The following is an 18,940-nucleotide window of genomic DNA, read 5'->3' on the forward strand; positions in this document are numbered from 1 at the left end:
CAGCATGGATCGCACAGTGGGAAGGAAGCGCGGGGGAACAGCTCCTTGGCGAGGCGACCGCGACGCTCCCTGTTGCTTCTGCCATCTCTCTTCATAGATTTCGCTTGTTTTCCTTGGCTACGGTGTTTTCCTGTCTTCTACTTTTTCACCTGCTTATCCTCCGGAGGCTCCGTAACTTTCCTGCACTTCCCCTTTGGCTGTCTCGGCATTTTCTCCGGTGCGTTTGCCGCAGTTCCAACAGCGAAGGCGCTGTGGCTTTTCCTTCGTAAACTTCCTCTCTCTCTTCACCGGAAACAAGGACTCTCAAGGCCGACCGTACCTTGGTTTCCCTCAAAGGAACGAACGGCTTGTGAACAGGAGCAGCAATGTGGTGCGATCATTCACAAAAAGAAAGCAGAGGGGCGGTGGGGGCAATTACACCATGTCCGCGCAGTTGTCGGATCTCTTCCAACTGCGTCGCCATGTCTGTTCTTGAGACAAAGGCGTCGTTCCGACATCGTGCACTTTCCAATCGTGCGTAGTTTCGTGTTGCTTTCTTTCTTTTCTCTGCTCTGTCGCCTTTGTCCGTTTTGCTGGCTTCGCGGCGTCATTCGCTTTGTTCCAGAGGCCAGAGCCTTGCGCAAAGCACAGAGCCCACCAGGCAACGTCCCCGTTTTTTTCGTTTTTTCCATTGTCGCTTCCAGGTTGAAATGGAGCTCGTTCTCTTCTTGGGCTCAGCAGTCGCACGTCGAAACTCAGCCCAAACGTACGGCCAAGCCTTTCGATTGAAGTCAAGTCTACAGTCTACCGTAGAACGTTCCGTCTCGATTTCCACTGTTTGTGCTCTGTCAAAACTTCTCCAGTCTCCATGCCTTCCCCTTTTTCCATTTTGAGTTGTCGGGGCCTAAGAATCGACGGCCAGTGAAGAATCGCTCCGAGAATTCGGGAGTACGCAGCGCCACAAAAATCCGAATGTGGCGAAACAAAGTAAATTTCTCCAAAGTCCTCCCCTCCACGTCTCGGTCTCCCCTTTTTTCGGTAGAAGACTTCATTTCCGACACCCGAGAACGCAATATCCTGGGTTCCAGACGAACGACGTTGCATTTTCCCGCGTTTGTCCGTAGCATTCTTCAACTTTACCCTCCCGTATCCGTTCTCTCGTGTGTTTCCGTGTTTCTGTGTCCGTCTCGGTGTGGTCTTTTCTCTCTTTCCGGAGTCTCCTTTCGCTGGGTTGCTTCTCCATCTCACGGGGTGAACTTCATTCCTCTTCTTTCGGAGTCCTCCTGGTGTCGTTTTTCATCCGCGTGCGGTCCTTCCGTCTTCCCAAAGAGTTTTTCTACAGCTCCTTTCCTCTGTTGTTTACCTTGAGCTACACCTCTCATAAACATCTTTCGACCAGCGAAGAAGATGGGACTGCAAGTGGAAACGCAGTCCTTTCTGCTACGGCAGATTTTCCGCCTGGTGCTGGACTGCTTGGTCGTGGGGGTATTTCTCGGTTGCATGGCGTACATTGCAACGGTTGAAAACACGTGGACAACAGTGTCGGCGCGCTTTGTGCCGTCACTCCTGGGGTGGGCCACTTTCCTTTCCTCGATTTTTATCTTCGAGCCCCTGTACCAGCTGTATGACGGGATAACGACGGGGCAGTGGCCGTCGTGGATCTCGCGGCCAGGTGCGGAGGCACACATGCACGGGCAGTTTTCACTGGAGAAGAGATCTGGGATGAAGGCCCGCGAGGAGAACCTTGTGGAACCCGACTCGCAGAAGGCTTTGTTCCGCACGAAGCACAAAGCACTGCGCTTCAACCGACTCGTGACGGACTTCAAGATGCGCCGGAAACTCAAGTTTCGCCAGGGCTTCGTCAAGGCATCGGTGGTGCGTGTACTCTACTGGCATCACCTGATCCGACACCGGATCCACCGCGTTAGCAGCAGGCCTTCCTTCGCTCTCGCGACCGTCGTCTGGAACTTCGCGTGGTCTGTGTCATGGTGCCTGACGCTTCAGCGCTGGCGCCGAGACAGCTACGACGACCAGTGGGACTTCAGCATGCTCCACGGGTCGGACTACGCGACGCAGGAGTTCTTCCTGTCTGCGGCCACTCTCGAGTTCCTCATGATCTTCCTCCAACAGACGGAGATCCTGCAGATGCTCCTGTGGCCGTCGTTCTGGATCGAAATGTTCACGCTGCCGCCACTCACGGTGCTCGTCTACTTCACCTTCACGTCCGTTTTCTTGAACCACTTCATTGCAGCAGAGATCCTCCTCCTCACGGGCTGGCTGCGCTGGATCAAGACCTTCTTCATGACGCGCTTCATCAGTGCGTCGGTCGTCTGGGGCAACGCGACCAAGGGTCATGTCGTCCAGCTCGTTCTCGGAATCATTTTCCTGCTCACAGCCTTCGCTGCCGCCATGTTCACGTCCGACGGCGTGAATCCCGAGTCGATTGGCGACCTAGACCGGAACGTGTACACCCTGAAGGAGATGTTTAACTTTTGGTACTTTGGAGTCGTCACCATGTCCACCGTCGGGTACGGAGACATCTCGCCGCGGACGATGACGGGGCAGTGCTTCTGCATCGCCTTCATCGTCACCGCCTTGATTTGGCTGCCCAGCGAGTTTGGTCGCCTCATCGAGTCCCTGACGTCGCGGAGAAAAGTCTGGGGGCGTCTGCCGCTGCGAATCGACCACACGGCCTTCGTCCTCCTGCTCGGCGACGTCGAACCCGCCCAGCTGTCCACCTTCTTGCAGGAGGTGCGGCTGCGGAGAGCTGTGCCCCCGAAGATCGTGGTCCTGAGCAACCACCAGTTCGAGGACTACCGGAACCAGATGGAGGAGGCGCAGAGCGGCCAGATTCGTCTGTGTCTCGTCACGGGCGAGGCGGGAATCGGCGGCGACCCTTCGGACCTTCTCATGGTCCAGCCGAACCACTCGCAGGGGGTCTTCGTGCTCTCTTCTCCGTCCGCACTGACGGCGTACTACGACCGCCAAACGCTCACGAGGCTCCTCAGTTTGATGCGGCTCCGAATCGACCCGTCCCACGTCGCCGTGCAGCTGTGCACGAACGTTTGCGCCAACATTATCGCCTCCATGGGCTGTCTGAACTACTCAATTCTGAGCGACTTAAAGATGGGTTTGATTGCGAAGGCCCTCTGCGGCCACTCGGGCATCATTCCCCTCATTTGCAACCTCTCTGGCAGCACCTATCCAGATGTGCCTCTTGGGAAGCTCACGAAGCAGTTCCCGCCCGAAACACTTCCTGGCCTCTGCGAATATGTCAAAGGCGCCCTGCACTCCTTGTACGCCTTTCGCGTCCCGCCCTGCATGTTTGGGGTCCCCTTCGAGGAGATCTGCCTTGGCTTGTACTACTGTGCAAACATCATCTGCGTCGGGATCGAGCGCGACCCGGAGCCCAGACGTGTCGATGACGAAACCGCTTTCGGGTGCGGCATAGGCTGCGCGAATGTCGGCACTCTCTGCAAGCGCATGCTCGAAAGGAAGCCCCAGAAAAAGTCAAACCGTCGCCGCGCGTCAGCCAGCTCCGTCTCGCCGGCAAACAGTTCCATGCCGCTCTGCTTGGCCTCCCAGTCCTCATCGGACTTCCAAACTCTGACGCCCCGCTCCAGAGACGGATCGCCTGGCGTGCGAGGCGAGGGGGCCCTCCCGCGGCAGGGTTTGCAGGCAGACGGCGCTCATGACTCCGACGGGTCTCGCCATGTCAGTTTCTTACCCTCAGGCAACGCTGTGAACGCCAGGACTCGTGCGCGGGCCTCGCCGACCCTACGAGCACGCAAGCGAGCCGGGGGAAGCGGCTCGGACTCCGGCAGCCACGGCGAGCAGAGGGAAGACCAGCGGTCTCACCCAGACGGCTTGTCCCCAGAGAGAAGGCACACTTCCGTCTCTGGCCTTAAACAGCCGAAGGCAGCGCCTCATTTCTGTCCCTCGCTGTCTTGTTGTTCTTCCGTCCTCACTCCGGAGGAAGCGAATTCGGACTCGCACAAGACCCAGTCGAGCCCCAGAGACCCCGGGCTTCCCTTCTACGGGCCTTCTGCGGCTCAAAAGATCTCCTTCTGGGTCAACCCCGCAGGCGCGCACTACTGCCTGAGTGAGGGAGACAAGTGCGTGATCATCGCGCCGTCGGTGGGCGCCGCCGAGTTCCTCGAGTCCGCCACAGTGGTCCCGTGGTCCCATGTTTTCTCGTCGCCTTTGGGGCGCTTCGTGGACCTGCTGGCGACTCAGCCGGCGCGGGCAGCGGCGCAGGCGGCGGGGCAGGCAGTTGCTTTGGCTGTGGACGCGAAGGAAGCGATGCAAGTGGCAATCACGGCCACGAAGGATGCCGTCGGGAACGTGGCGAGAACGGGGTCTGACGATGAAGGTTCCGCTGTGTTGAGCGCCCGCGATGACGACATGTTGTCGAAGAAAGCAGGAGGGACTGGAACTCAGGTGACGCAGACACTGTCGCCGAAGAAGCACAGAGAACGCCCAAACCCACCCGGCGGCGTCGCGGGCGGCGCTCGCGGGCTGACAGGGGTCGGAGGTGACCCGGCGACGCCCCAGGAAGGGAAGCGCGATAAGAGCTTCCTGGACAAACCGACGCAAGCCAAAACAGTCAAAGGGCCGCCGGACAGCCAAGGCCAGGGAGACAGTGCAGGGAACGTGCAGAAGGAAGGCAGTCAGGAAGGGAACAAACTCCGGAATGGTGAGGAGACAGCGCCGGGAGCGGACGGGCAGCACGAAGGCAGTCGACACGTTTCCGGCTCAACTCACGAGAAGCGTGAGGTTGAAGAAAGCCAGGTGCGCGGCCGCAGTCAGCCGCGAGAAGAAACCCCAGCCTTGGGCATGGACGCAGGTTCACTCGTCGCCACAGTCGACGGACTTCAAAGGCTCCGGGGCCCAGACGAAAGGAAGCAGAGCAGGCTGAGCGAGGGAAGCCTGCAGTGGTCACGGACAGGCGAGCGAGAGAAGACTAAGACAGCGGGAGAAGAGAAGTTGGAGCCACGTGGGCAAGCGAAGCAGTTCTCGCCTGCTGCTCAGCCCTCGATGGCTTTCCCCCATTCTTCTTCGACAGAGTGGGGTGACGGTCTCACTCTCGAAAACGGCGCATCCGGAGCCCCAGTCTCTGACAGTCGGCTGTCTCTTCGCCCTGGGAACTCCAGAGCGGTTTGCTCGGCCTCCGTACGAGAGTCGCGTGACGCGCGTCCCGAAGCTCAGCAGCGCTTTTTTTCGAATCCAGAAGACAAGGCCTTTTCCACGGACCGCTCGGCCAGTTTTACATCTTCCCCAGGCAGAAAAAGGCAGAGAGGAGAGTCGAATAACGTCGAGGCTTCTTACTCGTTCCCAAGCCCTTCTTCACGCAAGTCGTCGTGGGAGGCAGAGCCTCACTCACCTTCTTCGTGTTACCGCCCTGCCTATTCAGTCCATCCTCAGGCGCCTTCCGACTCGCCTGCAGTTTCGTCTGCCGGGTCTCCGTCCAACTGTCCGAAGCAGTCAATCCCGTCGCTGCACTGCCTAACCCCTCCACCTTCTGGCTTGACCGCTCTTGCCGCAGACGGGAGGGCAGCTTCAGAAGTTTCCGCGTCTTCAATCGGGGCGCTCGCTCCTCGCCTTCTCCCGCTCCATTTTGCCCAGCCTGCGTTTCCCCTCGACGGCGATAGGGAGCCGGCAAACGTAGAGAACGTGGCGTCTTCACTGAACACAGAGAGACCGAGTGAGGCGTCGAGTTGGACGCTCGACGAGGGTGGTGGCTATGTCTCTTCGCGGGAGCTGAATCGCGGCAGGCGCTCTCACGATCACCTGCTCAGAGGAGAGCGAGACCGCGACGAACCAGGCTTGAAAACAGGGAGAAGCTGGGCAAAGATGCCGGCAGCCATACCCTCGCCTCTGCAGCTCCGAGAGGGAAGAACAACCGAGATCAGTCCGTCTGCAGCTGCCGGCGCCAGCACTGTCATCAAGAGGCTGTTCAGCGCCGCCGCGGGGCCAGGAATTTCTGACCGCCATCCCATCCAGGCCTGGGATGATGGAGGGGTAAGCATCGTGCCCCGACGGGTCAAGACTCCAGAACTTCCGACTTGCGATGAAACCACAACACATGAATCTGTGTTATATCTACACATTCAGCCACAGGCTGGTTAACTCAGTGAATTCGTGGTAGAGTCGGTGAAAAACTGATGCTGTGCAGTCGCCTCCAGCCGACGGTGACTAGCCGACTCAGAGCTGGCAAAAACACTGGCCTTGAGCTGCGCGGGTGTGGCCTCCCCTCGCTCGCGTCTCGCCTAGTTGTATGCAGATGTACTCATTGCTCTTTCTTTATTCATTCGTGTGCTGATGTGCCTCCACAGAATGAAGAGCTCGTCCAAGCATGTGTCCGCAGACAGGCTTATGTCCTATCGGGGGTTGTTTCACAAACTAAGACACAAAAGTATGCATGCACATGTATTTAGAGAGAAGGACCAAGATAAAGATATCTGGATCGCGTCAGGGCGACTATGGCGTCAATGGTTCTCAAAGACTTTTGCCTGCTTTTCTCAGGATGAAGAAGCGACCGTTCCCGTGGTACACGTCGGTGACCAAGAGGATGATGACCGTGATCTGGATCCGCTATCCGTCGGGTGTGCAGAAGGGGGACATGCAAGCACGAAGGTCGTTTCTTCTTTTCCAGAGGCGGAAGACGACCCCGGGGAAGCGGAACGTAGTATAGACGCATTTAAGAAACACGGGTCCAGACATAGTGGACGAGACGTTCCGGAGAGAGGCATTTCTCGGGATGCTGCCGCGCGAGACGAAGGTGGAGTGACGGCTGATCCAAGGAGAAGCGCGGCTGTAGCGGGAAACGGGGATTCGGACGCCTCCGAGGACTCGAGCACTGATGAGTCTGACATTTTCGCAGAGCCTAATAAATCGTATTCTGACCAGGTAAAGCCATGGAACGCACATCTCGATCTGCAAAAACTCTCTCGTGGCGAGTCCTACACACCTTTTGGTGCGCTTGCGTACGAGCGTATCCGTGGATAGTTCAGTCAAGGGAGAGACAGAGAGAAACAGCAAAGACTTCTTTCCACCACTGCATCACCACTTGTTCTTCGCATCGACATAAAATGCAAGACTCATTGAGGAGGTTGCACATTTGTAAACAGACGCATGTACAGAGAACGGGAAGATTTGTCTATAGACAGGCAGGAGCCCTCGAAGGAGGGGAATCAAGAGGAAAACATGACAGGGAAGTGGCTGCATTTGCCTGGCGGAAGGTAAAACGGCAGTGCTGTCCCGCGTCATAGGATTCACGATCACTTGAAGTTCTGGTACGTACGTCTGTTGCATGTGACGTTTCTGCGACACATCCTGTACCGATTTCTCGCGTCGTCCGGAGGGGTCCCATGGCAAAATATGTTCACTTGAGAATCCCCCACTGTTCACTCGCGGTGACCTTTCCAACTTCCTGGATCGACTTCCCCTGCAAGTTGCTACTGTCGGCAGCTGGGCTTTTTGAGTCCCGGCCAGTGAACGTCTGGCTGTTTGTCTGAGTTTCTTTGCGAGCCTTCGGCTGTTCTGTGTGCCTTGATTGCTCTGCTGCACTTCGTCGGTTGTGATGTGAGGTGAAGTTTGCCGGCAACGACTGTTTGACGTTTTTTCAAGGCTTCCTCTGCGGAGTCTGATGTTTCCGATCTTTCTGTGTCGTCCTTCTGCCTTTCTGTTCGCTCAGATCTTTGCGTCGAGCTACCAGGAAGCCCGTCGTCTTATCTTCTTCAACCCTGACCGGCCTCTTATTCTCATTTGCGGATGGCCGAAACACATCGGAGGCTTGCTGATGAAGATTAAAGCTATCGGCGGGTGGAATGTTATCGTTCTCACTGCAGAGGTAACTCGACTGTGTTCACCCAGGTTGTCGTGTTTCAGTCGCATCTTGTTTCCCGCTTTGTGTCCCTGATCAGTGCGAGGAAACCGAGTTCGTCGATTCCGTGGTGGTCGTCTCCTGTCCGTTTTGGCTGCTTCTGTCTTTGTCTCTCCCCTACCTCAGTTTTTTCGTGTGTCTCTCCTGTCCGCCATCTCTGTCGTGTTGTTTCTCCTCTTGCGGGCGCCCTAAGTCGCGTTTTTCGGTGACTCTTATTTCGCCTAGCCCTCGATGGGAGCCTCCGTTTGTTGTAGACTCTGTTGTCTCTGTGTCCCTTCGTCACCCTCAATGGCTTCTGATCTGTTTGTCTGTCGTCCCGGAACTGCGTGCAGCCTTCTTCACTCATTTGCCAGTCCAAAGCGTCGCTCTTTTTCCATCTTCTCTCTTGCGCTTCGGTTCTTGTCTTTGTCCGGTTCTCCCTCTCAGGCGCCGCCGCCTTGGGGAGACTTGCGCTACGTGCTCCCGTTCCGAAGGTTCACAGCCATCGTTCAAGCCCGGCCGCTTTCCGAGATTAATCTCGTCAGGTGAGACGAGACGCTGTGTGGGTGCCCACTTTTGACAAGAGAGAAAACGAGTTGTGCTACCGAAAACGTCACCCTGAACGCGTCTGCATAGTTTTTTCGAATTCCAGATTAAATGATGCAAGTGAATGTCACAGTGGTGTCACGACCGGTGCGATGCACGTGCTGCGACACTCGGAAGGAAAACGCGTTTTCCTTCGTGTCTAGAAAAAACGGAGGGTCGCTGTGTCCTCAATGGCCAGCTGTGTGTCCGGCGGAGAGAGTGGAGCGATTGCTGTGATCCATTAGCTTTCTCCGCATTAGTCTCCACTGTTTTGTGTCGTCGGTGGATTCCACTTTGTCAGTCTGCCCACTGGAGATAGAACGAGACGAGATCTGGCCTCAAAGGCAGCGCCTCTCCGGTGACATCGCCTCGCTGGCCGTACCTCTGCATTTGTCCTTGCTTCTCAGTAGTCGTTCATCTGCTTCCTTTTCCGTTGTCCGCTGGCGTTTATCAGGGCAGGCGTTCTGGACGCTAAGCGCTTCTTTATTTTCCCTCTCGGGCTCGACAACACACTGACCGCAACTAGTGAATCAATTGCGCAGCAGGATGACCGCAATGTCATCCTCGTGTATCTTCAAATCAAGAATTTGCTTCTTCAGGTGAGCGGATGAGTGTGTCGAAGCCCCCGAAGCAGAGGAAACAAGCCGGAGTGGTTCGTCGTATCCTGGGTCAACGAAGTGGATTGTCTGTCGCTGCCCTGAACGGCATCGGGACGGCATCAGTGAGTCGTTGTAATGACCACAACCAGTGCAAAAATGAGATCTCCTGCACTTCCGATTTTCACTCAAAGCCGTTTCTCAAGAGGGTCTGCCTTCTTCCTCATTCACGCTTGTCGCAGAGCTCCTGTTCGTTTTTTGGATTGCCTCAAGCTGCCGTTGTGACCTTTACGGTCGTCATTTGTGACGAGTGTACCTTTGACCTAAAATCCCCTTTCTCTGTGTCAAATAAAACTCTACTCATCATGTCCCCATCCGGAATATCTACAAACCTCTCAAAGAACTGCTCGTGCCTCAGAGGTGACAATTCCAGCGAACTATATATATATATATATACATATATATATATGAGTTCTCGCATTCATGCCTGCTCAGAAAGCGGATATGCTTCTTCGTCTTCGCACAAGCTTGCCTCAGTGGCCGGGGGTTCCTGGGTGGCGAGGCCCGCCTCGCCGGTCGGGTGCGAAGACGGGTGAAGCTGCTGAAGCTCCTTCGAGATCTGGAACGCGGAATTTAAGGCGGAGGCGGCCTCAAAAGGATTCCCCTGTGGCTCAGACTTCAGCCTGGCCAGCAAGGAACGACGGTGTGTTTGCTCATCCGCTGTTTCAAAGGCAAGCAGTGCACCAGCAGTCGTTTCCTCTCTTGGACGAGGGCAGAACCGAACCGAGGGGCGAGACGCCAGAGCGTGAGCCTGTTTGTCCTCGGCAGACGCCTGCTTTTGGAAGTGAGGACAGCCTGAGGCAACAGTCACAGAAGCGTTTACGCGTTCTTCAATCTGTTCACCGTACAGATTATTGTAGGCAAGATGGTCCTGCGAAGACTGAGGACAGAGGAAAGGGCAGAGACCGTTTTTTCCACGATGTCTCGCAACACAGTGCTTGTCCGGAAGGACGAAACATAGAAGGCGGACTGCAACTAACAAATTTCTTTCCCAGCCGACGTCACAGCTCGCTTCCAGTGTGTATGAAAGAAGCGAAAGGCACATGTGATGAAGGCTGCGAAGAAAGGGACGGACAGCGCGGCTGGGAATCTTGGGGAGTGCCCACCGATCCAGAGTCAAGAGCGAATGAGCAGCTCGGACACGGTCTCGAACAGTGCAGGATTGTCTCAAATCTCACTTCCGGAGAGAAGGCGAGAAGCGCTCTAGGGGACCTGCTTGCCTCTGCTACGGAAAGGTGTAGGGAGGAAGTCCAAAGTCGAAGACGTCCTTCATCTGACCTCCGTCCAGAAGAAAAAGAGAAGGTCGAAGAAGCAGACACGAGTGTCAAGAGAGGGCAAAGCGACAGACATCCCCATGTCGACAGGGTAGGACAAGGCAGCACCTGGAAGGAGACGGAGGATGATCGTGGAGAGGAAAGCAAGAGGTCAAGCACATGTCGGCGACGCCCTGCTGACTGTGGGTCCTCGGATTTCCCGTTTGCAAGTGTCGGTTCGGCGGAAATCATGAAAATCGCGTCGGAGGCGTCCCTGAAGACAGACTCTTCACCCTCTTGCCTCGACACAGAACTCTTGCCGCAAGATTTTCTTCATGGAAACCTTGAACTAGGGCGAGAATTCTTGAGTGACAACTTGGCAAGTCCGGCGGGGTACACGGATCGCGAAAGGGTCACCAGGGAAGGCATGTGTGCAGCGGCTTCTACAGGGGCTCTTCAGAATCGAGAAAGTCAACATTTGTCTCCACCGAAACGACGAGGAGTCTCGTCTTCCCCAGCATCATCATTGGCTGTCTCCAGCAGTTGCCGACGAAGGATTACCGCGTGTCTTCGGCTGTCCAGAATGGCGAACAACAGGGAGACAGGAGGTCACTCGGCAGCGCGTAACCGGAGCTGCGGAGAGACGACAGATCAGCAAACGAGAAAGGAGATCGAGGGGCGGCCGGCCGTCGCTGAATTTGACAACCCGGTCCGTTCCCACAAAGACAAAGGAGCACATGCGAGCAACTGTGCTGAAAACGCTGCGTCCAGTGGCGAACACCAGGGCGCGTCGCCGCTTTCACGGCATGCCAGACGAAACGCCTTGCAAAATATAGAGGCAAAAGAAGAAGAAGCGCTCATGCTCGAGTTACATGATCAAAACAACTGGAGATTTGTCAACGATGATGAATGGTAAGGTCGGTCGAGGGAGACAGTAGGCAAATCTAGAACTTTTGCAGATCAAAGCACCAATCATCAGACGAAATGCGGAACGCAAGAGGCCCAAAGAAATCCACCTGTCAGTCGAAGGACGATGGCAAGGAGGCTCTTCCGTTTGCGCAGGGGGGAAACTAAAGAAGCCCAAGAGAGCAGCGATAGAAACCCATGACTGCAATACATAACAAAAATGAAGACGCCAACACCGAATCCATGTTCGTTCAAATAAATAGACAAATCGGTACAGATGTGGCACTGGGGATTCGAGGCGCGACTCGGTGATATCTTTATAGTTCTTTTCCGTGCAAAATCATTCGCCGTCTCTTTTGTGGGAAGAGCACTGTGTACCGCGGCAACCCTTGCATTTCGTCGTCTTTTCAGGATCGACCGGAATGTAAAGGATTACCCCTGCTACAGCTCAGCTACTTACCTGCTCTCTCCAGAATATATCAGTGGAAACCTCTTTGCGGATAGAATGAATTTCAGTTTTCTTACGCAACACCCTGCCATCTCCCCCTACTCCGTCACGCCGCAATTCCTCTCGGAGCTTATTGGCTATGCTTTCACGGGCAATTGGGTACGTGTCATTCTCGATTCAGTGGGTGTCGCCGAAAACAACAATAAAAGCGAAAATGTAGCACAGAAAACAAGCCTCCACAGGCGGTTGTCGACCAAATGGTGGACTTGCTGGCGGCTCATGCGTGTGTCTGTCGAGCATGTGTCATGTGTAGTTGCATGTGTATATACAAGAACAGGCCCCTACGTTGTTTGTATTAAGTTCGATCAAGTCTTTGTCAAAAAGGAAACGCAATTGAAACAGTGGGTTCAGTACATGCGGAGTCGGAGTCTTTTTGGATCAGTCTTGTAGTCTCGCTGTGAACAGAGTCGTATCCTCGGTGTGGTGGCGCCGAGACGTCTGTGGACGTATAAATGGACAAAGGCAGATAGACACAGAGCCATGTGAAATGTGACTTCTAGACATTGGCGCAGGTATACAAGCAGAGTAGCATACACACTTCAATTTGTATATATATATATATATATCGATGGCAAAAATAGGAATAATGGTTCTCCATCTGTAACTGTATCGATGTGTGTATATCTCGGGCAATTTCGTAGCTTTACAAGCATATGAGGCTCGAAAAAAGGCAACTCGACATACTAAATGGAATTGTGAAGAGAACAAGAACTATTCTTGTTCTCTCATCGTCGGACGGCTTTACCGTGGCTTGGATGCCGCCTGTCTGATACTGTCAACGGGAGAACGAAGAAAACATGTGTTTCCATTGTTGTTCGATAGCCGGGTATTCAACTGGAGTCCATTCCACCCTCGTCCCTGGAAGAAGGCCTCACATTCGGAGATTTGTTTCGTACCCTGCTTCTGGACAAGAAGAAGATCGCTGTCGGGTTGTACCGGTGGTGAGACAAGATTTGCCTTCCTCACTTCTCCTGCCAGCGGTTTCGTTTCAGTCTGGGTAGAGATAACATTTCTGCGTTTCGTAATATCCGGTATCTTCTTGCATAGAGTAATGAACGTGTTGCTCTGGTCGGCTGCTGAGGCATATCTCTTGCTTCCTTGTTTTCATCTTGCGTTTGAAAGCAGTGTAGCGTGCTCACTCCTGTAATCGCTCCACGCAACGTTCCGTCTTCTTTTCGTTGTTCACCACAATGAAATTTTTTCTCTTTTCTGGACATGTTGCGCGATCAGTGGTAGAAGTTTATAAAAGGGCAATAACGACACATTCCGTGCTCGGCGATGTATTCCCCTGCTCGTCATGTGTTTCCATCGTTCCATCGGTGTCTTTTACTCAACTGATTCACTCTTTTTGTTTCGCCTATCATCTCTTTTCCTGACCTTTTGTTTTCTTGCAGCGGTGTAGGATCACTCAGGAGTTACGTCTATACATGCCCGCCGCGGCATTGCCTTCTAGAGTCGACAGACCGGGTGTTTGTTATTCCAGTGGGCTTCCCGCGGCCTCCCTTGTCTCCGGAAAAAGTAATAAAGAGAGTTAATGCATATCTGGCAAAGACAGTGGCTGCTAACTCTAGATAGGTTCATCGTTGCATGTCAGTCGAAGACCGCGACAACGTCGCGATGCCCCCTCGCAAGAGTAGAGACGCGAACAGAAACTACGCCCAACATACCGAAGGCACGAGACGAATCCGCACAAGAAAAGGTGCTACTGAGCGTGACCAGATCGTTTACGCTTCTCTGAATGAGCAGAGCGTCCCCATTAATTCCGTGATAACAGAGATTCCAGATTATGGGCCCTGTTTGTGGGTTGTCTCAAAGGGCCATATTCTTCTCAAAAGACTGGCAATGACGAGCGTGTGAGACTCCCCGTGCTCTTAACTGTATCCTCCTACCCCTGGAAACGATATTTCCTGGGCATGCTGCAGAGGCGTCATGCAGGATTCAATATGTGTGGTTGGTGTCCGTGTAAAAAGTGGTATCTACTCTTTCTCGTGGTAGGAACAGCCACGGCAGGCATTATGCAACTAGGTTGTCCAAAAGGAATGCACAAAAAGCTGCTGAGTTGCCACTGTCTAACGGTGATATGGCATCCGAGTGTTTCGGCTGGGTCCGTCTTATTCGTTATCTGCCCGTATCATTTTCCCAAAACCGAACTTCCGCCACCAAAGCAACGCAGCTGTAGTTGTCCAGGCTCGTAGGCATATCTAGGAAGACACGCGAGAGAATATGTCACTTCCAGAAGCTGACTGATACTGATGAATTGCCTGTTGCATACCCAACAAATAGAGCTGCCGAAAAGGTCGCACTTGCACCGTTCATGGCATGGCATTGTTGTTCGCGTCGTGTTTCACTGTATTATCCGAAGCCTCAGGGCTCACTGAAAGTTGCAGTGAGGCTGTGCCCTCTGCATGGAAGAGGTGGTAGAACGGTGTACACTTCGAGCGACGCCTTTGGCAGTATTCCCTTCAAAACATTTGACAGAAGCAACCAACGGTTGCCTTCCCGAGAAGTGATTTGGCGGTGTAAGATCAAGATGGTCGGGGCCACTATAGTCCGTCAGGCCCCTTAGATGCCTGCATGCAGTCCGACCTCTAGTGACTGTTCCTTTCCGCGGAAGACCGTCACACCGAAGTGACTAGATTGTTGTGTTCGGAAACACAAGAACGCACACACGCTCAAAGTTACGCGAAGTGGCGAAAAAACAACTCCAAGCCATGCATCTCCGCACCGCAGGCAAAACATTTGATCGTCGTTCTAGTACCCGGTGTGGTGCCAGCTTACAGACAGCAACAGATGTGCACCACGAAAACAAAGAGAGGTGGTTCATTGTCCTATCATCCCTGGTGTCGTGTGAGCCTCATGGAAGAGGACGATTGTGCAATGGAACCTGAATACGAATACGTGCTCCTCTTAGTGAGAGGCAATCGCGAGCATATTGTGCCATGGCAGCACGCGAACAATATCGATTGCTGAGGAAAAGAAATCGCCCTACCTTTCCACCAAAGAGCGCACTTCGGTAGTCACTGACGGCCAATATGAAGATCCAGTAATTCTGCGCTGCTGAATACGCGGTCTCTCTGTCCTCTACCCTGTTACGCTCTCGGGAGATCTGCAACAAACCCAGCGATCTGGCGCATGAACAACAGCTGCTTTGTAGGAAGAGAACGGCGATCAGACAATTTATAATACACATTCAGAATGAAGACTCACCATGCTCTGCCTGCCGCGTTTCTTCAGCAGCTTCACCAAATACCAACGTTTTTGCAGCAACACGATGGGCGGGACTGAATGAGTGCCTCGTTCTGTTTAAGCAAATGCCAGGCGCGCTTAATGTTGGCTGATGTTACCTCACAGCGAATTTGGACGCTCTGAGACAGGCTGATAATGCCAACTGATGTCAGGAAGATCCGTCCGACATTCTTCTTCGGGATCGGCTCGAAGATGAATAAGATCTGCTCCCAGAGGATTCAGACCCACTAAAAGGGGAGAGATATGGGCCTGAAGAAAGCGAGTCGCTTGTCGCGTAACTGGCTCTGCTCGAAGTGGAAGAGTCGCTTCCTGTAGATGAACCAGTGAGCCACCTTCTTCTGGTCGACGGGGTACTTTCGCTCGAACTCGAAGATCGCGAGCGAGGAGAGCGGGGCGAGATTGGTGAAGAACTTGATGAGTCCGTGCTGCTGCCGACGACTGGTTGTTCCGTTGCGTTCGCCAATGAGATTGCACCCAACCTACCAACTGTTAAAGTCCGTCTCTGTTGGGGTTGTGATTGGACAGCGTTCGCCATTGAGATCGCTCCCATCGTACCAACCGTCAGAGACCGCCCCCTGTTTGTGAAAGCCGGGAAAAACGGAGGTTGGGGATGCACGACAACCGGTGTTCCGTGTGGAGCGTAGACCACTCGCTGTGCCACTTGTCTGGGGGATGGAACCGCGGACAGGAAATAATAGACCGGCTGGGCGAGTAATCCGTCACCTGCTCCCACGCCACGAGGTACATTGACACTCGCCTCGTGAGCCGGCTCAGTCCCATACGCGACAGGGCCAGTCGTACGGGATGTGCCAGCGGAAACTGCTGCTGACGGGTCTGCTGCCGACGCGCCAGCTGTGCCTCTGCCTGTGGCTGCCCCATGTGCACGAGCACCTGTCGAACTTCCGGTTCCGTCACTGGGGGGGGATGGAAAAAGCCCAAACGGGACAAAATGCTGCGGTATCGGCTCTCCCAGTGGTGGCACAAATGACAGTCCTGGCGTGGACGGTAACAAGGATGGTTCCAGTACGGTGATTGGCGTAAAAATTGGCAGCAAAAGCGCTTGCTGTTGAGATGGCTCCCCAACGGGCGGAATCTGTGGGGGAGCCGCTGTGGCAGCCTGTAGCGAAGCCTCTAGCGGAGTCTGTAGGCGACCCTCTGGGGGAGTCTGTAAAGGAACCTCTGGGCGAATCTGTACTGGACCCTCTGCTTGGGGAGTCTGTAAAGGAGCCGCTTGGGGAGTCTGTAGGGGACCCTCTGGTGGAGTCTGTAAAAGAGCCGCTGTGGCAGCCTGTGGCGAAGCCTCTAGCGGAGTCTGTAGGGGACCCTCTGGTGGAGTCTGTAAAAGAGCCGCTATGGCAGCCTGTAGCGAAGCCTCTAGCGGAGTCTGTACGGGACCCTCTGAGTGGGCCTCTTCGCGAGACCCTGGAGGCTGTGTCGTGGCGAAAAAATCGTCAACATTGAATCCTCCGCCACCACCAGAAGTTATAGAACTCTCTCCAAACAGAAGATGGTCACTAGGTGTCAACGGCGACAGTGGTCGCTGGCGTGCTGTTCCTCTCACGCCTTCACCCACTGGCACCGTCAATGGTGGTACAGAATCGCGACTCGATGATCCCGGCAACTCCAATAGCTTTTGTGGCGAAGCTGGGTCCTCGAGGCTTGAGTGGGCCTCTTCGTGAGACCCTGGAGGCTGTGTCGTGGCGAAAAAATCGTCAACATTGAATCCTCCGCCACCACCAGAAGTTATAGAACTCTCTCCAAACAGAAGATGGTCACTAGGTGTCAACGGCGACAGTGGTCGCTGGCGTGCTGTTCCTCTCACGCCTTCACCCACTGGCACCGTCAATGGTGGTACAGAATCGCGACTCGATGATCCCGGCAACTCCAATAGCTTTTGTGGCGAAGCTGGGTCCTCGAGGCTTGAGTGGGCCTCTTCGTGAGACCCTGGAGGCTGTGTCGTGGCGAAAAAATCGTCAACATTGAATCCTCCGCCACCACCAGAAGTTATAGACCTCTCTCCAAACAGAAGATGGTCACTAGGTGTCAACGGCGACAGTGGTCGCTGGCGTGCTGTTCCTCTCACGCCTTCACCCACTGGCACCGTCAATGGTGGTACAGAATCGCGACTCGGTGATCCCGGCAACTCCAATAGCTTTTGTGGCGAAGCTGAGTCCTTGGGGCTTGGTGCAAATTGCGCTTGCTTTGACTGGGGAGGAGTTGCGGGAGGAGACAGTTGTCGGCGCTTCTTGCGGTGAGCCTTCTCAGACGGGCGAGGGGGGGAGTGTTCCTGTCTTTGACTCACATATGGGGAAGGTGGTGAATCAGGTTTCTGTCCTTGTTCCTTCCCCGTTCCGGCGCTTGCAAAAGCCAACCATGGCGTTGATCCGAGTGTGTTGGCAATGATAGCAATGGGCACTAGACTGCAGATGATGAGTCGTACCCCTGTGCGGTGATCGCCGGCCCTCATTATCCAAAACCAAGTTTTGTAAGAATCGAGATCGGGTTTCGGAGGTCAAATGGTAGTACCATTGCCTGTGCTCTGGATTCCAGGCCTCCTACGATACTCCGTGGGATGTACAAGTCTTTCCTACTTTTCTATGGTTCGTGCTTGAGACTGCCTACACAAGCAGAAAAGGCTTGAGGTGAGGACATACGCGTTCCGCAAAATCAGGTAGATGTCGCAATGCTGCAGGTTCTAACTGGAATGCAAGGCGCTTCCTGGGCACTTGGACGAAGATATTCCGCCTACACATCCGTGCACAGCGACGCCGGTGAGTTACCCAACGAAGGTCGACCCAGGCTTCTGCGCAGGGGGTTGTTCGCCCGACACTTACGGCGTATTCCACGGAAACATAAAGAAGTCCTGATGTGCAAGGCAGGCGAGAACTTGCATCAAGGATTATTCGCTGTCCTTACTTGAGACAAATCTGTATTAACAGGAAAGTGAAGAGGGGGGGGGGAAGTGAGGCGGAACTGATGCTGGTCCCTCCTCATCACAATGATTCGAAGGGCGCCGCTGTCTCGGGTTGCCGATACCACACCGCCAGCTCTTCACATGAATGCCGCACTGAGCAGCACATGAGTGACATCAACTGTTTCAAAATAAGTAACAGGTCTAAAAGACCCTCCTGATTTGTGATTGCGGGCTGTCACAGCGACGCGCCCTACACATGGACCAATGGTTCACAACGGATAGAAAACAGGCTGACAACAGAACGTATTAGTGAGTATTCACGTGTTCCCGCGTCGATTCTGTTGAGTCATATCGGGTGTGGGGTCCTCCCACCCGCCACCATGCGGGCACACCATTTGCGTCGTTAAACCATCCCCACATTCTCGAGCCGTCTGTTATTGAAGAACGTGAGTGCCTGTTTTCTCAAGAACCGACGGTTCACTCACTTCACGTTTCACTTGATAATGAAGCGTTGACATTAAAAATGAGAGATTCGCACGCAGTTGCATTTATGCTCATCTTACGGGCCGCTGTCGCGTCGCGCCTTGTGGCAGTCAGTAGAAACGAAAGTGACACACAGTAGTGCTCCGACGGCCGCTAGTGTTGGCATCAACGCTGTGTGGGCCATGCAACACGCCCTCACGTCAAGCGTCATGCATCTGGACGTCCTACAACAACGACAGTTCTGGCTGTCAGATAATGCATACTTAAGGCTTTTAAAGAAACTCCCCTTTCGCCTTCGCCGGGAAGATTCAACCTGGAGGGCCGGAGACGCAAGCGTCTGTCCCATCTCCACCTCAAACGTCTGGTGATACCTTTTACGCGCCTCAGCGATATTTCATGCACCAGGTGAAGATGCAGCGTGAAAACCTTCTCCTGGGACTGCATGGTTCCTGTACTTTCCTTAAGCATCCTTATACATATCCGCAGGTGGCCCCCGGAAGACGATTGACGCTTTATGCGACGGACACGCGGGAGAGCTTAGTATCC

General features: G+C 54.3%; 2 protein-coding genes across 2 annotated transcripts; one reads left to right on the forward strand and one right to left on the reverse strand.

Moving 5' to 3' along the window:
- The first annotated feature begins 1,041 nt into the window (after positions 1 to 1,041).
- On the forward strand, positions 1,042 to 13,780 carry TGME49_238995 (ion channel protein). Its single transcript, XM_018780537.1, has 9 exons — positions 1,042 to 6,000; positions 6,505 to 6,888; positions 7,676 to 7,831; positions 8,291 to 8,388; positions 8,883 to 9,027; positions 9,520 to 11,249; positions 11,655 to 11,850; positions 12,574 to 12,692; positions 13,146 to 13,780. Exons 1-9 carry the CDS (start codon positions 1,387 to 1,389, stop codon positions 13,324 to 13,326), a joined length of 7,623 nt encoding a protein of 2,540 aa, XP_018637680.1. The 5' UTR covers positions 1,042 to 1,386; the 3' UTR covers positions 13,327 to 13,780.
- Positions 13,781 to 13,903: 123 nt separating this feature from the next.
- TGME49_239010 (hypothetical protein) lies at positions 13,904 to 18,507 on the reverse strand. The gene has a single exon (XM_002366512.2). The coding sequence runs from the start codon at positions 17,462 to 17,464 to the stop codon at positions 15,146 to 15,148; it is 2,319 nt and encodes a 772-aa protein (XP_002366553.1). The 5' UTR covers positions 17,465 to 18,507; the 3' UTR covers positions 13,904 to 15,145.
- Positions 18,508 to 18,940: the final 433 nt, after the last annotated feature.

This window comes from Toxoplasma gondii, chromosome VI, assembly GCF_000006565.2.
Source record: "Toxoplasma gondii ME49 chromosome VI, whole genome shotgun sequence".
NCBI lineage: Eukaryota > Apicomplexa > Conoidasida > Eucoccidiorida > Sarcocystidae > Toxoplasma > Toxoplasma gondii.